Here is a 19,199-nt window from a genome sequence, read left to right as displayed (position 1 = left end):
TTGTTCAAACTTTTTAAATGTTTGCTTGACTTAAGCGAGAAAGTAATGGAAACATGTATATGTAGTGCAAGAGAACCACAGTCCTTCTTACTGTAAGAATGCATTTGATTTATTATATACGTAGTTGGTCACAACTAGTTTCATTTTTTTAACGCTAAACATGAGCATCCAGCTTCAAGAGTCATTTTTACACTACATAACTGCATTTTCATGTTAACCAGAGCATTTTCAGACTCTGTCTTGTGATAATGTATAGTGGGGAAAAAATATTATGTCTTTCACACTACTCTTTTATCAAGGAAAAATGTCTTTTTATTTATAAATATAGTTTTATGACTTAACTTTGCTGCTTTGTATGGTGTTTTTATTAGATTGTGTGCATATGTTTGCGAAGTTGTAATATGCAACTAGGGTTAATTTCTTTTTGTTTGTTTTTTCATGGTACGTGGGGTCATGTTTGCATGTAAAGGCAGTGCTATCCAGACTGAAGATCAGGAATGTGAAGGTTATGCAATCTGGTGCACAGATGTGGATGAGTACAAAACATCAGCCTGTGTTCTTTTGGATTGGCGTCACAACTGAATGAACTTATACGTGTACCCTGTGGTTTGTGGGAAAGACAAACAAATAAGACTTGAATCAGATCAACTCTGCATGGCAGAATAAAAAAAGACCACCCACATTTGCTTAAAAGAAAAGGCACATTTTGTGTTTCCCCACAGAATAAAAAAAAAAAAATTCCATTGAGTGAAGGAGATAGGAGCGAGACAGTAACTCGAACATTGAACGAAGCAAGTTAAACACACGTTGTATAAATTGCTATCACGTTACCTATCACAAATATAACCATTAATGAACTCTCGTAAAATTTAAAAAAAATAAAAACTGACACCGTTGCCTTATCATAACAAGGCCTGGGTGCGGTTTACACATCGCTCCAGCCGCGCCTTTTCCTGTCACAACGCAACGGCTGTGCGTAAGGACGGCGGGTCAGCTGACAGCCATCACAGGAGCGGGGGGGGAAGGAGCGGAATTAGCGGGTGTGTAAAAACTGGGAACCTGCTGGATCTTGACATAGGCTAACATCCGAGGCCAGACGCGGAGCGTTACACCGGTGGCGTTCGTGAGAGAGCTCGGGTGAGTTCATCGAGGACGAGACCGTTTCGCACGTTTCTCACCAAAATGGTCAACTGTGTCCCGATAACCGTTATAAAGAAGCCGGTGAAACGGTTAACGCTCGGGGGCGACGCTAGCATTAGCAACGTTAGCTGCGTCAGCTAACGTCAAGCTAGCAGCGGAAAGTTGTATCACGAATTAGAGGCGGGTTTTCTCTTCCTAAAAGTAAAAGCATAACGCGTGTCATTTATGCTATTTACTAACGATTTAGATGATATTGGGGACAGTTCGTGTTGTCATGTAACGTTGTGAATATATAAGTCGCGGAGTATGAATAACGTAAGTGGTTGCATGTTACACGAAAGCTTTTTCTTTTCTCCGGAAGTCCGTTTAAAATATTCGCTCGGCTCGATGCTAGCTGGCCGAACATCGCCGATAGCTAGCCTGCTATCTGAAGCTAAATTAGCTAGCTATCTCTCACTCGGGCTATTCTCCATCACTTTGATCTGAGCTGAAGGTCAAGCCTCCACGAACGGTCCTTCAAAAGAAAGTGTTTCACGCAAATATGTACCTTAACTCGTCGAGGAGCAATTGGAAATATGTGAAATGTATGAACATCGCCCGAATGAGCAGACATCTTGACGGCCAATAAAAGGGCGATTTAACGCGCTCTGGTCTTGTGCACGGTTAATCCGGTCTTGACGTGGGAATACAATCATTTTATAGATCGCGAACATGCGATAGTGTCGTGTACTTCCTCTGGGCGCCGTGTGTATTTGACTTGTATGGCCTCTGTCTTCGAGGAATTATAAGCATGTCCTTCATCCCCTGGTTTCCAGAAGCTTCATTCTCGATCGAGACGAAATTGCTATGATTTGTTTGTCTGCTTTGCTTTGAAATTAAGTCTGCTCGTCTTTAGGGTGTTAATCATACTTTGGATTTCATGCCGAGTTCAATCAGATCCAGGCTGCACCTGGTAGTAAAGTGCAGTCCAGCAAGAGCAACACATTTGTAACTGGCTACTTGATGGCAACCTGCTCCAAACTGGGGTTTGCTAATCTGCTGTTAATCTCACTTGGGAAAGAAACACGGATTTGACTGGTGAGGATGGTTGTAGTGGAGTCTCTTCAGCCTATATTGGAGTGATTTTTCAGTGTGTATGCACATGCACGTAACAAAAATGAGTCACCACAGTGGGGCAGCTGCAGGATATATTCAATTGGCAATAGAGAGTGTGAGAGGGAGAGACACACACACACATACTTACGGAGGAAGCGGATGTGAAGGACAAGTGCTTCCCTGTACTGTTGGTCACTCCCTCACTTTTCACTGCCTTCACTTCTCTATCACCCCTTTTTTTTTGCTTTCCTTGTTTCCTTCCTGAAATCTCTTGCTCTCCTCAGGCGGGGTTTGGTTTCGCCATGGCCTGTTGGGACTGAGAAGCAGCCACAATGATTGGAGGATTGTTCATCTACAACCACAAGGGGGAGGTCCTCATCTCCCGCGTCTACCGAGATGACATTGGGTACGTTCCACAGGAGCAATGCTGTAACATCGCATAATTATGTGGAACTTCATGTCAGTGACAGGGGCATAATCTGGGGGACAGGACCGGACAGGTTGGGATTAATTGATTAAAAGGGATGACAAGGGATTTTGTCCCTGTTCGTGGTTAAGTACTTTACATTTGTCTGTTTTGTTATTGCCTAGTAAATGTGTTTAAAAATAGCTAAGCCAAGATTACATTCAGGACCATGCTACTAGCCTTTCCCAAAGGACCACAAGTTTGTATGGACTACAATACATCTGTCAGTAAATATATAATAAAACACAAGGGTCTATAATCAAATAAAACAACATCAATACAAAAGAAGCATTATACCTAACGTGGGAAAAATCATGTCCTCATTCAATGTTGAATGAGCACATAATGCTTGAGGTAATGATGCTGTTCACTTTCATTTGTGCGTATCAAACCACATCTTCTCCTGTATGTAAAAGACTAGGTTCCAAATTCACCTCGATGTTAATCTAATACTTTATCTGTGCCATATGGGAATGAGATACTGATAGAAAGCATCTTTTTGTTCTCTGTGAAGAAAATCATTTTCTTAGCGTTGGCATGAATGGATGGGAAATTAATCATTACCAGGTTGCATGAGATGAACGACTAAAAACACGGCTCAGTCATACTAAGTGTAGACTTGGAGTATTAGGCTAAAAACCTAGTGAGATTGTAAATACGTCTGGTAAAAAGCTACATCCTCATAGATCCACAAGTCAATCTGACTTTTATACTGTCTTTCTTCCTTTCCTCTCCCTTATTATTTTCGTTTGTTTTGACACATTGTTAATGTGATTCACTTTAAGTCGACATACCCGGTCTCCATACACACACCATTCTGTTTCGTGTAAACCCAGACATATTCAGCGATTGAGTGTATTGCAGGCATTTCTTCTGAGCAGACACCAGTCCAGTACTTTGTAGACACAGTGAGGGTTGGCATGGTGCAGAGAGGGAACAATGGTAGAAATGGATTTTAGTGTGTCAATTATGTACGCCGCTGGGCCAGTAAGGCATTTCTAATCCTTTTTAATGTCTTGCTGTGGCCACAGTAAGGTTAGAGCCACAGAGGAGATAACGGATAAATATAGAACCGTACACTATCCTAGTATCCTGCATTTTAGAGCTGTTCAGTGTAGCATGTTTCATCAGCAGACTGAGCCATAATAGTCCGTTTGAATTAGATCAATGTCCGGTTTGCAGGTTTGTGTCGTACAGACTTATGTGCGATTATCCCTTTCTTCTCTGATTTCTAGGTAACAATCAAAATGTAAATGTGGTTGCTTCATTTTTTTTATCAGCAGAAGCACAAATACTGTGCGGCTGCTTTTCTCTGCACCGTCAGACGGTCTTGTTGAACCTCCTTGTTGCTGCAACAGCACAGAGTAAACCAGACTTATCATGTTGTTTCAGTGGATGTTTCGTAATGTTATGTCGACATCTATCTATTGTGGACTAATGCAAATAATCAACAAACACATGTTGTCGTGATGGCAACGTAGATGAAAGAGTAATATAGTGCCGCTGACCTATTCGATTACAATGATGGCCTCATTATAAACACCATGTTACTCACTCTGTCTGTGTACATGATGCACGAAAATGTCTTGTGCATTTTTGTCTCTTTCCTCTCCTTTTACTTCATCCTTTGTTCCTCTCTATCCTCTGTATCACCATTTTCCTCCATCTGTCCATCTTGGCCCCTGTAGGAATAGGTAAGAGATGCTCCAGCCTATCAAGCATGACTCCTCCCCCCTCTCATGGCCACCGATCAATGTCCCCCTGAAACCCCTGACTGCATGCCCATTGAGTCCACAGACAACGTCCCGATACTTCCTCTAAGCATGAGTCACCTGTCATGACATTAGAGCGGTAAATAAACCGCTAGATGTTGAGATCCAACGGACAAAGCCAATAAATGCAGCCACTTCCAGAGCACTTCTACGAGTATTGATGCTCACAAACAGCCCTACGAGAGCCTCAGCATGTAGTCTTGAGCATGGGATATGATGGTTAATTAAGTCTTTTCGTCCTTGAACTCTTCTCTGGTCTTTCATAAAGAAATTTAGACTATATAGATCATTCTAGATCAATTTAATTGAGTCTTGCTTGTATAGGTGGGCCTTTGAATTGTGTGCAATCAACTACGCATTTGTCTAGTTAAAGGTTTTGACGTTTCATAGACTATTTGTTAATATTGTGATATTTGGACATCATGACAGCCTCTTATACTGACCTTATTGTATTCTTTTGTTGACATTGAATTCTTCAACTTTCAAATGTAGATGTTGTTATTTTGATGCTTTTGCTGACCTCGTAGAAATTGTAGCATTGTAGCTATGCAAGTTCATGTCTGGTCCTTTTGTTATTCATGGTACTATTTAAAATAGTACCATCAGTAAGCAAGTTGTTAAATTGTTTACCCACAGGCTTGCTTTTTCTAACCTTAATATGGTATTAGAAAAAAGTAGCCTTGAATATCACTAAGATCGACAGTTTTTGCCATTTTCCACCTTTCAAAGTTCCCAGGAGGATTTTTTTTATTACTGTCAGAACATGCCGTGTCCTTTATATATCCACATTAATCAGGGCTGTGTTTCCACAAAGCATCATGGCACTAAGGTGTTCTTTCAGGTAAACATGATCAAAACCTCTTCTTAAACAAAAAAAATTGTCCATCTGTAATCACATGTGGACAATACACTGTTAAACCTTCTTTTTGTTCCCATGGAGTCCATATAATTATGATGCCGTTGCCTGCGTGCCAACCTAAACTCTCAGAGCCTCCCCTCTCCCTCCTGGTAATTATCCCCATTTACACAAAACAGCACTCATTTTCTTTGTCTAAATGCACCAACTCAAGGTGTCCCCTTTCCTCTTGGTTGGAACATCTTTTTTGACCATGGCTTGTTCCTTGAAATGTGTGGATGTGCTGTTGAGGTCTGAAGGGGTTATTTACTTTGAGTCCAGCGCAGAACTTGGACATCAAACTCAGCAAATATTTTCACAGGAAGTCACAGGGCGATATGTTAACAGTCTCACTGTTTGTGTAAAAGCCTGAAACGATTCTCTCGGCTCCCGACTCAAACGTCCGCCTCTCTGTCTTCTGTCTCCGTCTCTCTGTCGCTCGTCCTCCCTGCCCAATCTCAGGCGCAACGCGGTGGATGCGTTCCGCGTGAACGTGATTCACGCCCGGCAGCAGGTGCGATCCCCGGTGACCAACATCGCCCGAACCAGCTTCTTCCACGTCAAGCGCTCCAACATCTGGTTGGCGGCAGTCACCAAGCAAAATGTCAACGCCGCCATGGTGTTCGAGTTCCTTTACAAGATGTGTGACGTCATGACCGCCTACTTTGGCAAGATCAGCGAGGAGAACATCAAGAATAACTTTGTACTGATCTACGAGCTGCTGGATGGTAAAAGACCACAACTGGAGATGTTTTGTGTGTGTGGAATGAATTGCACTATTCAAAATAAAATGGGATGAATTCAACAAAGGATCATTATATTTAAAATGGGTGTTAATAGTGATGTTGTTTTGTGTTCATCGCCCACGTTAAAGTTGTATTGATATATCTCAGTCAGTCTACAGTCCTAGTTTATTCTCTTCCCCATCTTATCTCTGACTGTTTGTGTTCATACAGAGATCTTGGACTTTGGATACCCCCAGAACTCAGAGACTGGAGCTCTGAAGACCTTCATCACCCAGCAGGGCATTAAGGGACAGGTCAGTGCAACAAGTTCATGATTCATGAAGGTTATAATGTTCTATTCATGTCTGAATGTAAATGATAGAAAACACTGCGGACGCGCAATATTTATAGGGAAGCCATTGAAGGAAAGCTGTAATGCTAACATTGTTGCAGAGCTGTTAAACTGCCAATCATGATCTAAATTGAACAGTTTCTTATTTTCTCTCCTCGTTTCCCTCAACTTTGATCTTGGACTCTTCATAATTCAGCACCAGGTAATAAACAAGAATGAATTTGATCCATGTATGGAGCGGTGTGTCATGTGTTTCCTCCCTCCCTGCAGCGCTTAATGATCCCCTTTTCATTGCCGGCCTTTCATTTTGCGAGCGGCCTGCCTTTGTTCCTCGTGATACAGTTTCTCCTCCCTTCCTCCTAGACAAAAGAGGAGCAGTCTCAGATCACCAGCCAGGTGACGGGCCAGATCGGCTGGCGTCGCGAAGGCATCAAGTATCGCCGCAATGAGCTTTTCCTGGACGTACTGGAGAGCGTCAACCTGCTCATGTCACCGCAAGGTCGGTTCATACGTCCTCGCCGAGCATGCTGCACGTCTCTCCCCTTTAATGTTCACATGCATATTAGTGAATTAAAAGAATATTGGCTTTGAAGGGAGTTTACGGTTTCAGCTTCAGATGGAGAAAATTGAGTTTTTCTCCATAAAATGTGTTTGTAAAACACACTTAACGTCCTAATATTTCCCGTCCAGGCCAGGTTCTGAGTGCGCACGTGTCGGGCCGAGTAGTGATGAAGAGCTACCTGAGCGGCATGCCAGAGTGCAAATTCGGCATGAACGATAAGATTGTCATCGACAAGCAGGGCAAGGGAGGCGCGTCGGATGAAGCGGGGAAGAGGTGAGTGACCCAACGAGCAGCCGGCAAATTGAATATCTGAACTATATTTTGATAAGCGAGGCTGAAAATCACTTGAATGATTTCCAATTCTTTGAGAATTGTGCTTTTAATATTATTTCCACCTTTTTGAAAAAAGAAAAAAAAAACCCTGACAATGCAATTCATTGTTGAGTTAACATTTAAGAGAGCACCTTGTCTGTTAGCCCCTTGTCTTTGTTATGAGTGTGTGAGTGTCTTGCTGTTCGCAACAAGACGGGCATTACAATTTATTTTTTCTTTCCTTTGGATGCATCTCTCCTTTCTTTCCCTCTCTTTCTTTTCTATGTGCTGTACCTCAGTGATTTAGGGGGAGGAAGGTACTGTACTGACAAGTGTCCTCACCTTCTGCCACCTCCACACACACACACACTTGTCTTGTCTGAGCCCTTTTCGCATATTAAGAATCATCTCATGCACCAATCAACACACCTTGTTAACTCTTCAGTGTGCATCCCAATGATTGTTTCCTTATTTTGTGAAATGTTTGGTTTTAATCTTCCATCTAACGGGGATTGTGTTTGTGTTACTGCACAATTCTGGCATTGACCTCCATCAGGTTATTATGCCGTTGTGTTCTCATGTGTACTTTTTTTTGTTAACTTTGGTTCATTAATTGAGGGAGAGTAATACTTTTGTTTTTTGGTATCATAATCATTAGTTGTAATTAATAGCGACAACCAAGTGAACTAATGTCCCCATTGTCTCTTTTGTGTGTGTCTGATGTATTTTTCTCCCCGACAGTGGAAAGCAGTCTATAGCCATCGATGACTGCACGTTCCACCAGTGTGTGCGCCTCAGTAAGTTTGACTCGGAGCGTAGCATCAGCTTCATCCCCCCTGACGGAGAGTATGAGCTCATGAGGTCAGTAGATGGGTTTTTACTAATATTTCAAACATGTAACACAGAGTATACTAGTGTGTGTCCTCGTAGTATTTTGAGAACAGCATTGATTAACATAAAAATAAAAGCATTTCCTTTTGGTTGTTTCATTAATGCTCTGTAAAACCAAATCATTTTGTAACATGAACTACTTTTCCTTTTTACAGGTATCGCACCACTAAAGATATCATCTTGCCGTTTCGAGTAATTCCTTTAGTCCGGGAGGTCGGGCGCACCAAACTGGAAGTTAAAGTGGTCATCAAGTCAAACTTCAAACCCTCGCTGCTGGCCCAAAAGATCGAGGTGAGCCCTGATCAAAGGCAAGAAGCTAATGAACCAACGACCCTTCGACCTTAATTACAAATTGGTCATTTTTTTAACCCTCAGAAAACGAGAACAAAGTGTAATCTGAGATTGACGCGTGACATTTGATTGCTGTAATATGTTACAAGTGTTGCTCCTCTTTCATTATCCACTCCTCAGGTGCGTATCCCAACACCCCTCAACACTAGCGGCGTGCAGGTGATTTGTATGAAGGGAAAAGCCAAGTACAAGGCCAGTGAGAACGCCATCGTATGGAAGTGAGTCCCAACTCTACCCGTATGAGTCAAAAGTCATAAGATGGAACCAAACTCGGTGTTATGCGCTCCGTGTCAGGTTAATGATTGACTGCTTCTCTTCGGTGTCTGTTTGTTTAACACAGTCCGATTCTCTTTTGCAAACCTTTTTTTCTAACTGAAACCTGTAAAACACTGACGAAGCTTACTGTGTGTTAAGGATCAAACGCATGGCTGGGATGAAGGAGTCTCAGATCAGCGCTGAGATCGAGCTGCTGCCGACCAACGATAAGAAAAAATGGGCCAGGCCTCCCATCTCTATGAACTTTGAGGTTAGAATGCAAAAATTTGTCAAATGTGAAACTGTAGTTGGTGAACAATTGTTTCCTAATGAAGCTTTCCTGTCTTTTTAAATACGCTGTATTTAAATCGCTGTACTTTGGGAGTTGGCAACCAAACAAATGGACTTTGCATTACATGTAATCCCAGTCAGAGCCATGCAAATTACAACCTGCTTCCTGTTGCCTCAGACACACACACACACACACACACGTGATCATCACGCCCAGAGTAAGAACCAGCGACCCACAGCTCCCAGCATGCTCAGACACGTCTTTGCCTTTTTTCTCTTGTCATCTCTGCAGGTCCCGTTTGCGCCCTCCGGTCTGAAGGTGCGCTATTTGAAGGTGTTTGAGTCTAAGCTCAACTACAGTGACCACGATGTGATCAAATGGGTGCGGTACATCGGCCGCTCCGGCATCTACGAAACACGCTGCTAAAGTTCATCCCACTCCAGGCGGCGACGTGACCACTTTCCTCCCCTCTATCTTAATACTTTTTTTTTTTTTTTCTCTCTCTTGTCCCCCTCAATCCTTATAGCTTCTCTCATACACACCCCACCCTCCTCCACCCCTTCCTAACTAAGTGTTGGAAATTGAATTACATTGTTTAAAAAAAAAAAGTATGATATGATGCACAGATATATGCAAAATGTGAACCATTGTATCGTATATATCTTGTAGTGACGAGTAAACCTGTAAACCAACTGGTGTCTGAATGATAAAGACGAGTGAGGCAGATGGGGACCAGGGGGAGAGGACTGGAGGCACCTCTGGTGTCTTTATGGGTGCTCTCTTGTGTTTTTAAGTGTTATTATTCCACTATCTACTCTCCAGTTACTTAAGAAAATCCCACAAGTCCAAGAGGTGATCCCTTGTAAGATGATGTGTAGCTGTTGTGGTTTAAATGAATCCTGATATTGTTCTTGTGAATTGTATCTCAGTAGAGCCGACCCTTCGAATTGAGATGCATTGTCTGATTCTGTATTGTGGACTCAAAAGTCTCGATTGAAAAGTCTTTTATGGGTCGCTAAGAAAACGGAAGGAATTGATAGTGACAGAACTGTTTTTTTTTGTACTTTCTGGAGAGTGTATTGGTTCTTTCCCTCGCTGTTTTCCCACTAGTTTTACCAGCATCCAGTGAGTCAAGTTAAAGCTTTTGGGCGACGTTACAGTTTTGAGGTCTGCCCATCATCCCAACAAGCAAGTTTGACCCTAAATGTCCTATTCCTGAAGCACCGAGATCAACTGTCACACACTATTTTGATTCAAAGATGTTTTGTGGAAAATCTGGCAGTGGGAGTGTGTTTGCAGTGAGGTGAAGTCTCCCCCTGGTGTTTGCCTCATCACTGTCTGCTTCTTCATGTTTGTAGCCCTGGTGACCGTTCTGTCCAATAAAATCTGATTATGTAACCAAGCACGAGTACCCGTTTCCGTCTGTCTGGGGTTGTGTGGGAACAGATTTGGGGCGGTATGGGTTACAGTGCGACTCTAGTTCACTTTTCATCCTATCCTCTGGCTCAACTTTTTTTTTTTCTTCACATTTTTGAAGAGAAACTAAAAATGCTCAATCCAGAAAACAACTCAACGTTTTCATGAAACTACAGGAGACAATAATTGGTCAAGAAATGTGCTTTGGCCAATATGTTTAATACATTTTTTTTCTGTCTTGCCCTTCCTCTACATCCAGGACATTAAACAATAACCCCAAACAGTAAAATGTGATTAAAACAATTACATTTACATTTGTATCTCACAGTAGTGGCTGTTACTGGCTCGCCACTCGAGTCTTTGCCACGTTGAACATCGTGGACATGCTCCGACTGAGACGCTCGCACTGATTTTTGAACGAACAGATTTCACAAGAATCGAGACGAGGGTTCCCAAAAGTAGCTTAGCACCAAAATCGCGGCTGAATTTGTGAACTTTTAACAGAAGCAAGAATGTATATATTTTTTGAATTATTTCCCAATCTTAAAAATGAATTTGCAGCTACAAGAATAGACACAGACTGCAGCAAAAAAAAAGGATTTAAGCCATAAGTTCTTTTTGGGAAACCAAGCCTTGAAAAGACCAATCCAACATCCGTCAACATTTATATTAGTCATCACAACAGTATTGCATTACATCTTCAGATCACCTGTGATGTTTAATTTTCTGGTAACAGGAGACACAACACATGCATTAATCACTGGAGATGCAGGACACACACACACACACGCACAGGCCGGAAAATCTCAAATATTTGACCCAGTCGCATTGCCTCAGTGCTGCAACAATGGTTCAGAAAGTTGAAGTAATGCTCATTCTTTGTGCTCATCTCAGGAAACAGAATCAGTTCGGGGAAGGAGGTAGCTACATAAATGTTGATCTGATACATTTTCACTGATTCATAAATCTAAAACCCTCACACCACAATGGGACAGTCTGCCAAAACACATCTTTAAACTGATGCCGGCTGTGTGCACTGACCCACTTCATTTAAGCAGCAGTCCTGGAGATTGTTCCAAGATCTAGAAAACACCCCGAAGCCCCCAAATATTTTTGGATGGCCTCGTATATCCTCCCATGTATGCATGCTATTGATGAGGAGAAAAGTGTGCTTATGGCTTCAACTAAGCAGAAGATGTCATTTCTTATGAGAATTTGGGCTTTCAGACAGTTCTCAGGTCTGCTTTGATGTATGAAAACTTCCTAATTTGTAACATTTTCACATGTGTATCAGATGAAAGGTAGTACTTCTCTAAACCCCCAAGTGATACAGAATCTGCATTAGAGCAATAACCATTTATGTATATTTATACATACACACACACAAACATACGCATACATGTAACTCCAGCCTTGCTTCTGTTGATTCGTTGCTCAAACTGTCAAAGCGCCTCAAAACAAACTAGATTAAGATCATTATCTGTATAGAGGATGAAAGGAAAGATGAAATTTACAAAAATATATTTGAATGGGTCATTGTTGCAGAACTTTCTTTTTACGCCACAAGAAAAGGCGTCCAGTTATAACTTGTCTTCCAAAGACTGATTCTTGTCAGCAGACGGACAAACTCTAAAAAGAAAAATGTATTACTAAACGCAGTAAAGTCACAGCTGAATCTGTCGATAAAAGGTTGACAGAAGACATATGGACATGCTGACGTAAGAGCTTGCAAGCAAAAACATCACATGCACAAACACGCGGACACGCAGAGTCCAGAAGCAGACAGACAAAGTGGGGAAAAGCTGCTGTTTAGAAGACGCACATCACTCGACACTCGGGTTCAGGTCAGATTGGAAGAGATCTGGAAATTCTCTGTTAATTCAAAGAAAAGTCAGGTTAAGTTGTTTTTTTTTCCAGCAGAATATGAGCCACACGAGCAAACCATTTAAATGTCCAGTTTTCAGACTCGCTCTGAAAACCCTCTCCTAGAGATATTCAACAGCGTCTCCACGAGGTCTCCCACACCTCTGTCGATGTGCTGTCCCACCTTGCAAGCCCTCCCGCTAAAGCCATGACCAAAACAATAATCCTGACCTCACTACATACAACGCCAGCCTTAAAACCATCATGGATGGAGCAGAGCACCAAGTGTAACCGCGGCTAGTATCCCTAAGTGACAGTGAGTGACTAATAAACTCGACATCAAAAGTGGCCGAGGTAAATGAGACTAGTTTTCGAAGAACTCGAGTGAATAGTGTTAACTTTTACTGACCATTACACAAAGACAAAGACTTGCCAGTTAAAAACAAACGCCGTGCAGAAACCGTTGGTTAAACTTAACGTGACACTAAAGAGTTAAAAAAAAAAAGTAAAATCTTAAAACTAAAAAAAAAAAAAAAATGGAAGCAGGAGAGCAATGGAAACCACATTTTTTCGACAGCTCATTTTATCTAGCGACTCCGACTGCGGCTCAAAGGCGGAGAAGGAATCCGACGCGCTCTAGCTTTCGTCGTCTTCGTCGTCGTCCTCGCTGATGAGGTATCCGCGGGCGCCGCTGTGGTGGGGAGGAGGCGAGGGAGGCGGGGAGGTCTTGTTGAAGAAGGGGAGACGGAAGGTGGGAGAGGGGGATCGCTCCTCGCGGGTGGGGCTGCTGTTCGGGCTCTGCCTCGGGCTGATGGCCTGAAGCATGCGGCCCTTCCCTTCCTTCAGCATGTGCTTCTGTGGACGCGACGCAGAAAACACAGCGATCGTCCGTTATATCAATACAACCAGCTTAATGCACGCACAAGACTGGAGCACGGGATGAATTAAGGATTAAAAACCCTGCCGTCACGAGGTGCTGCGTCTATACACATCTTTGTTTTGTTTGTGTTGACCTGTTATTCATATTTAGCTTTGCCCTTTTAAATTGAGCAACATCATATAAGCTAAGCTAGCGCTCTGCTGGCTGTAGTTTCAGAATTATTAGGCAGATCGTGTTCTGCAAATCACAAGAATGCCTCAATTTCTGGCTGTGGGGGTCCCGTGTCAAGTCCTTCATGTTTCACGCTCTAAGGAAAGTTATTATGGGCACTTCTATGTCATTGTAAAATGTATACTAAACTAACTAAACCACCATCCTTACCAGAGCTCCCTCAGGACCAAACATCTGCAGGAAATTGCCAATGAATTCCCTGGATTTCTCCTCCCATTTCTGGATGAGGTCGATGCTCTTCTCCTCTACCTTCTGGACGAACTCTTTGCTCTTCTCCTCCACGTCACGCACCTTCTTCTTCACCTTGTCCACGCGCTCCTGCAGGTGGTACTTCTTCTCCTGATAAAAAGCGCCGACGGCAAAGGGTTACAAAAAACAAAAAGACGACAAAGTGTCCAACTGCCACATATTCAACATGGATTTTCGTACATTAATGAAGCTGACGTTGAGTTCCTTCGCTGTGTATCCTCTCTGCAGGTTGCGTCTGACGTACACGTCATAGTCACGGACTATGCGTGTGATGATGTCAGAGGTGGAGATGCCCTCTGTCCGCTGGGTGGGAGCGAACATACCTGAGGAAGGCAGAGGGGGATGAAAAGGTCAGTCGTCACCAGATACAGGTTTATGAATAGTTTGCCCTTCTTTCATATGTGTCTGCATGCTCTGATTTATGTTCTTTATGCTGCACAAGGTTTGAGCAAACTGTTACATGTAGACACAATACAGTACATGTTATGGAGGATACATCATTGTGTGTGAATGTGTGTGAACGTTAGTAAGTCCTGCTGGGCAGGTGGCTCCTCCCATCAGTGTATAAATGGGTGAATGATATCATGCAACTTTTGCACTTTTGGTTACTTTGCCACCTACCAGCTTCCTTGATGTGCTTGTACACGTCATCACTGCCCGCTGAGGAGTATGGGATGTCGTCATGGGCCACAAAGTCAATCTGGAAAAGTCATTACAACACACATCAACACAGTAAATTCACATCTACAAATTGTGCAAAAAGTAAAATACACAAAGCCAGGGGGAACTCATTCTTCTTCTTAGATAATTTAATTTTCAGTTTTTGGTCTCAGTCTCATTTACTCACGCGATGTTTGGCGAGGAACTCTGGCGTTAATGTCCAGGGAGCGTTTCGCACCACTTCATCAACGTAGCGGCAATGTCTGATGGCGTCGTATCGCTCATCCTCATTCATCACTGTGAAGCCCTTGTATGTGTGGGTCAGGTCATCGCTGCACACTTTGAATAGTTAGAAGAAAAATACTGAAATTACTGCTTGAAAAGCCTCGATCGGTTCTCATACACAGAAGCAGCTGATGAGAGCGCTGCTGTAGTGAAAGTCTCTATGGACACAGACAGACTTACCGCCTACGATGAGGTGTGTATTTGGGAAGAGGCATTTAGCCTGCATGAGTGCTCTGGCGTGGCCCGAGTGGAAAACATCAAAGATGCCGTCTGCATACACCCGCACCGGCCTTTCAGCTGGACAGAGAGACAAAAGATATATTTATTCTGTACGGAGCGAATCTTTAAATGTTCCAATGTGCTCTATGAGTGCAGTCAAGACTTCATAAGACCAAGAGGAATAAAAAAAGGAAAGAAAGACATCAACGAATTAGACTCACGCTGTGTTCCCTTCTTCGCCTCCTCCATGCTGACTCTCTCATAGGGTTTACGATCAGCTGGCACCAACTCATCTGCGAAAGGTGCCGGGTGCTTCAGTCCCTGGAAGACCCAAGATTTTAGAGATCAAGAAAGTTTTCCATCTATTTTTACAAAAGCTTTTAACTGTACACTGTAGTTTTCACAGAATGATCACACTCTAACAATCTAATCTTGTCTAATATTATTACAGAGAACAATCTTGTATGAAAATAAGGTTGCTGCTGTCGGGGTTGCACGGCAGATGAAATTTCTTCAAGCAAAAATACAGCAGATAAAAAAACTGATTTAACAGTTCTTCAGAGAAAACTAACTGTTCATCCGTCTTATTGATAAATCAAGCCACACATTCATACATAAACAGCCAGGGTGACTTGCATATGCACAGAGCCTATGGAAGCAGCTGGACAAACACGCTGCTCCATGATAGCCAAAGAACACAGCTGACTCACCACAGTACATCTGGCGATTTTCCTAAGCTTCTCTCCCTCCTCGGTCTCCCGATTGGCGCTCTCTCTTCTTCTTTTTCTGGACAGCAACAGCTCGCTGGAGCTTTGGGCCTCCATCTGAATCAAATGCCAAGACAAATGCAATTTAAAAACAGCAGCATACGTCACATACACCATGCACTGCTTGCATTAAAAAGGGACACAGCTGCAGACACGCAGTTTTGCTCTGTATTATGTTCCCATGTTCTGGACATGCACAGTGTGTGTTACCGTGAGCTTATTGGTTTTGCAAACAAACACCGACAGTAAATGTAGACAGCAGAAAGGTTATGACAGATGACATATGCTGAGTCAACCTTGACCCAGTAAAAGAAGGAACACAGCGTGTGCCTTCACTCAATGAACCAAATAGCTTTGTATAAAGACAAATAGCGGCTTTCACTGACACATAAAATAACACCACTTGTTCTTTCAAGATAAAACATTGTTTTCCAAAACATACAGAAGATTAAACATGTCTAGTCTTCTGTGATTCTGCTGATATTTCTACGAATCAAGAGTCACTGTGATAAAGTTAACGTCACATTTGGCATCAGGAGATTCATCGTCAGCAGTTCACCACAAGTGGGTGAACTTTAATATCAGATGTTCAGCTGACTGTGTTTTATAGGTCAAATAACAGTCAGCTGGGTGACTTTCCAGTAACTTCGCACACTGGTTTATTTAATGATACTTCGTTGTTTGTTGAATCAATTTAATGTGTTTAGAAACATTGTATGTAAAAAATGTCAACAAACAACATCCTAGATTAATATACTATATTCCTTAAAACAACCAATCTCTTTGACCAGTACTTCATCTGCTGATTGTTTTTCTCAATTACTGAATCGTTTGGGTTATGAAGAAAAATTGAAAAAAAAACTGTGAGAAAAAAAAACACACAAAAACACAAACAAATGTCTTGTTTTGGCTAAATAACACTCAAAACCCAATGATAGTCAATATATAATGACATAACATTAAATGTCTTTTGTATCCTGGTAGAACAGGACTGGGATCTAAGATAGTCTTTGAATTTCAACACGACATTAACTAACCTGAACATCTTCAACGATCTCCACAATGATGTGACATCCAATCCGTTCATCCATATTTAGTACAACAATAGCGACGACTGTTGCTATCCTACCACAAGGGTTCCTGTGTTATGGTTAAAGCTCTCTGCCCCATTCCACACATTCCATCACGCCACAAAAAAAATGATCCACAGGTCTTTATTGGGAGTGGTTCATTACTTTGACATGTTTAGTCTCGTCACTTCTTTAACTTGCTATTACGACTTAGTAAGTCTTGGCTGGACTGTTGCTGCTGTTCAGTTATGAGAAGTGTGACTCAGTACAATGAGTGACAGATGTAGCAGTCCACACGCCTGGTGGAGATAGCTCCCTGTACCACTAGCAACCTTCTGCCTCTTGCTATTGGCAACAGCTGGGAGTGAGAAGTCCTGCAGAGCCCAAACACACCGACAGAGGACATTTACATGACCAGCACATGTGATCATAACTGAACAGACTGCTATAAAAAGAAAACAATAAGGCAGTGCCAAGCCTAACAACTTCCAACCTTATTTAGTAATAAAAGAAATGCTAAGATCACTTTTTAGTGAATAAGATTGATATTTACAGTAGTCACCAGTGCCCAGGCCTATGACTACTACATACGTTCATCCATGATTAATCTGTTAATTAATTTATCTATTATCGCTCCAAAATTGCATACAAATAGTGAAAGAAGCTGGTCACTATTTTCCAGAGCCCCAGGTGAAGTTTTTAAATTTCTTCGTTAGTTTAACCTACAGTACAAAAGCCAAACATATTCTAAAAGCAATGCAAATGCTCATATTTGAGAAGGTGAAACTAGGGATTGGCATTTTTTTCTTGACAAAAGAATCAAATGGTTCATCGAGGATCAGAATAGATGTCAATCAATTTTCAACTGACTAATCGACTAACTGTCTCAGCTCTAGGATTACTTGCAAAAATGCCAAAATCAAATGTCAATTTTGCCAGAAAGCCACTGGAATCAGAGCTCCACAATTTAAACCACACGCTTCAACTGCATTTCACACAATGTTCCCGAGGCTTGTCTTCTTGCTTCTTTCAACGTGTCACTGAACTTAATATCACGCAGTCAAGCCAAAACTCAACTTGGTACCAAGCACAATACGCATTCTGAGACTAGTACCAGTAACCTAGTGAGTTAACGTTAATTCTGTGACCAGTACTAACTGACAGACGAGTTTTTGCTGGTGTCACTGGTTGTGCAGCCTCGGTCAAACCTTACTGGACGCTTTCGCCTGTTACAAAACATCTTAAAATCAATAATGCTAACGACCCCGGATGGTAATGTTAGCTTACGCTTAACAACAACTTTGATGTTCTGCTTAACGTTACTTACTGTTCACTCGTTTGTCCCGGAATGCTGCTTTGCAGGAGTGGGCGGCTTCCTAACGTCGCACTGCCAGCAGACGAGCGAGCTAACAACAGAAAGCTAGCTAACACTGCTACTGACCAATGCTAGATAGCAAGCTAGCTGCACAGCTAGTGGGCTAGTTTGCTAACTTTAGCTGTTAGCTCGCTGGTTAACTGACACAGGCAAGAACGGTAAATCCGTTACGAACAAACCCGGTGAGCCCGAGGCACCGCGGCTCGGATTATTGGTGGAAACTACGAGAAGGACATAAAAAGTATCAGCAGTGACAGCTTGTACTACAACGCTGACAGGTCAACAATCCAGGAACTACAAAACTTCGACATCATTAAAGGAACTAATAAAACAGACGAACATATCCGGTTATCTCGCGCCGCCACCTAGTGGAAAGCGGAGATTCTGTTATGCTGCAGATGGACTTTGTTTGTATATATATATATATATATATATATATATATATATATATATATATATCTATATATATATATATATATATATATATATATATATATATATAGGGCTTACACACTGAGCAGGCCTGCAAAACCTAACATTTTTTACCGAATATATATATATATATATATATATATATATATATATATATATATATATATATATATATATATATATATATATATATATATATATTAGGTAAACGCCAAGGCTGCTGTGGATTGTTTTAGGTTGAGTCTAACACAATCCCTTCCATGTAAGCTTGTTACTGTGTGACTATTTATGGTTAACCAACTGCTGTTGTTGATGAGTGTCTACTGGACAATACAAAAACTGTATCAGCAACACTCGCAAATTATGAACAGTAGCTGTATGAGTATTGGGCAAAAGGAGAAAGGACCAAATGGGTTTTTAATTAAACAAGACTATTCCAGCTTTTAAATCAGCTAATTATAGAATAACTTTGTGCAGTTTAATATCAGATTTCCTCTAACTGATTCATGTAGTAGCCATAACAGTAAAACACCGATAATGTCAATGCAGGATGAGTACAGGAAAAGACTATTATTATTTCTTTTAAGGGGACTATGGTGGCTTTGCTTTGTGGGTTCTTTTAAGCTCATTTTGACTCAAGAATG

At 41.8% G+C, this 19,199-nt stretch overlaps 2 protein-coding genes across 3 annotated transcripts; one reads left to right on the top strand and one right to left on the bottom strand.

The window, feature by feature from the left end:
- Window positions 1–983: 983 nt before the first annotated feature.
- LOC137781218 (AP-2 complex subunit mu-A-like) lies at window positions 984–10,510 on the top strand. Its single transcript, XM_068569834.1, has 13 exons — window positions 984–1,137; window positions 2,520–2,641; window positions 5,831–6,096; window positions 6,325–6,407; window positions 6,642–6,647; window positions 6,809–6,944; window positions 7,136–7,280; window positions 7,619–7,636; window positions 8,061–8,180; window positions 8,366–8,501; window positions 8,682–8,779; window positions 8,976–9,087; window positions 9,400–10,510. The coding sequence occupies exons 2-13, from the start codon at window positions 2,568–2,570 to the stop codon at window positions 9,532–9,534; spliced, it is 1,329 nt and encodes a 442-aa protein (XP_068425935.1). The 5' UTR covers window positions 984–1,137; window positions 2,520–2,567; the 3' UTR covers window positions 9,535–10,510.
- Window positions 10,511–10,731: 221 nt separating this feature from the next.
- pcyt1aa (phosphate cytidylyltransferase 1A, choline a) lies at window positions 10,732–18,486 on the bottom strand. Of its 2 annotated transcripts, none has more exons than XM_068571252.1 (9): window positions 18,076–18,486; window positions 15,622–15,735; window positions 15,133–15,232; window positions 14,873–14,989; window positions 14,595–14,746; window positions 14,369–14,447; window positions 13,928–14,070; window positions 13,649–13,837; window positions 10,732–13,242 (listed from the first exon to the last, which is right to left on the bottom strand). In XM_068571252.1, exons 2-9 carry the CDS (start codon window positions 15,733–15,735, stop codon window positions 13,024–13,026), a joined length of 1,113 nt encoding a protein of 370 aa, XP_068427353.1. In that variant the 5' UTR covers window positions 18,076–18,486; the 3' UTR covers window positions 10,732–13,023. The 2 variants fall into 2 exon arrangements, with proteins under 2 accessions (XP_068427353.1, XP_068427351.1); XM_068571250.1 differs by lacking the exon at window positions 18,076–18,486 and adding an exon at window positions 16,716–16,827.
- Window positions 18,487–19,199: the final 713 nt, after the last annotated feature.

Source organism: Clinocottus analis, unplaced genomic scaffold (genome assembly GCF_023055335.1).
Source record: "Clinocottus analis isolate CAN_PGR_092001 unplaced genomic scaffold, fCliAna1.0.p SCAF_11, whole genome shotgun sequence".
Taxonomy (NCBI): Eukaryota; Metazoa; Chordata; class Actinopteri; order Perciformes; family Cottidae; genus Clinocottus; species Clinocottus analis.
The sequence above is the reverse complement of the archived record's forward strand: the minus strand, read 5'-3'. Positions and strand labels throughout refer to the sequence as shown.

Coding starts and splice junctions, on each gene's coding strand:
- LOC137781218 (XM_068569834.1), top strand. CDS start 2,568: ATGATTGGAGGATTGTTCATCTACAACCACAAGGGGGAGGTCCTCATC. Junction 6,097..6,324: donor GATCTACGAGCTGCTGGATG/GTAAAAGACCAC, acceptor GTGTTCATACAG/AGATCTTGGACTTTGGATAC. Junction 8,780..8,975: donor GAGAACGCCATCGTATGGAA/GTGAGTCCCAAC, acceptor CTGTGTGTTAAG/GATCAAACGCATGGCTGGGA.
- pcyt1aa (XM_068571250.1), bottom strand. CDS start 16,769: ATGGATGAACGGATTGGATGTCACATCATTGTGGAGATCGTTGAAGAT. Junction 15,736..16,715: donor AGATCGTTGAAGATGTTCAG/GTTAGTTAATGT, acceptor CATTTGATTCAG/ATGGAGGCCCAAAGCTCCAG. Junction 13,243..13,648: donor TTGGTCCTGAGGGAGCTCTG/GTAAGGATGGTG, acceptor TCGCGTCCACAG/AAGCACATGCTGAAGGAAGG.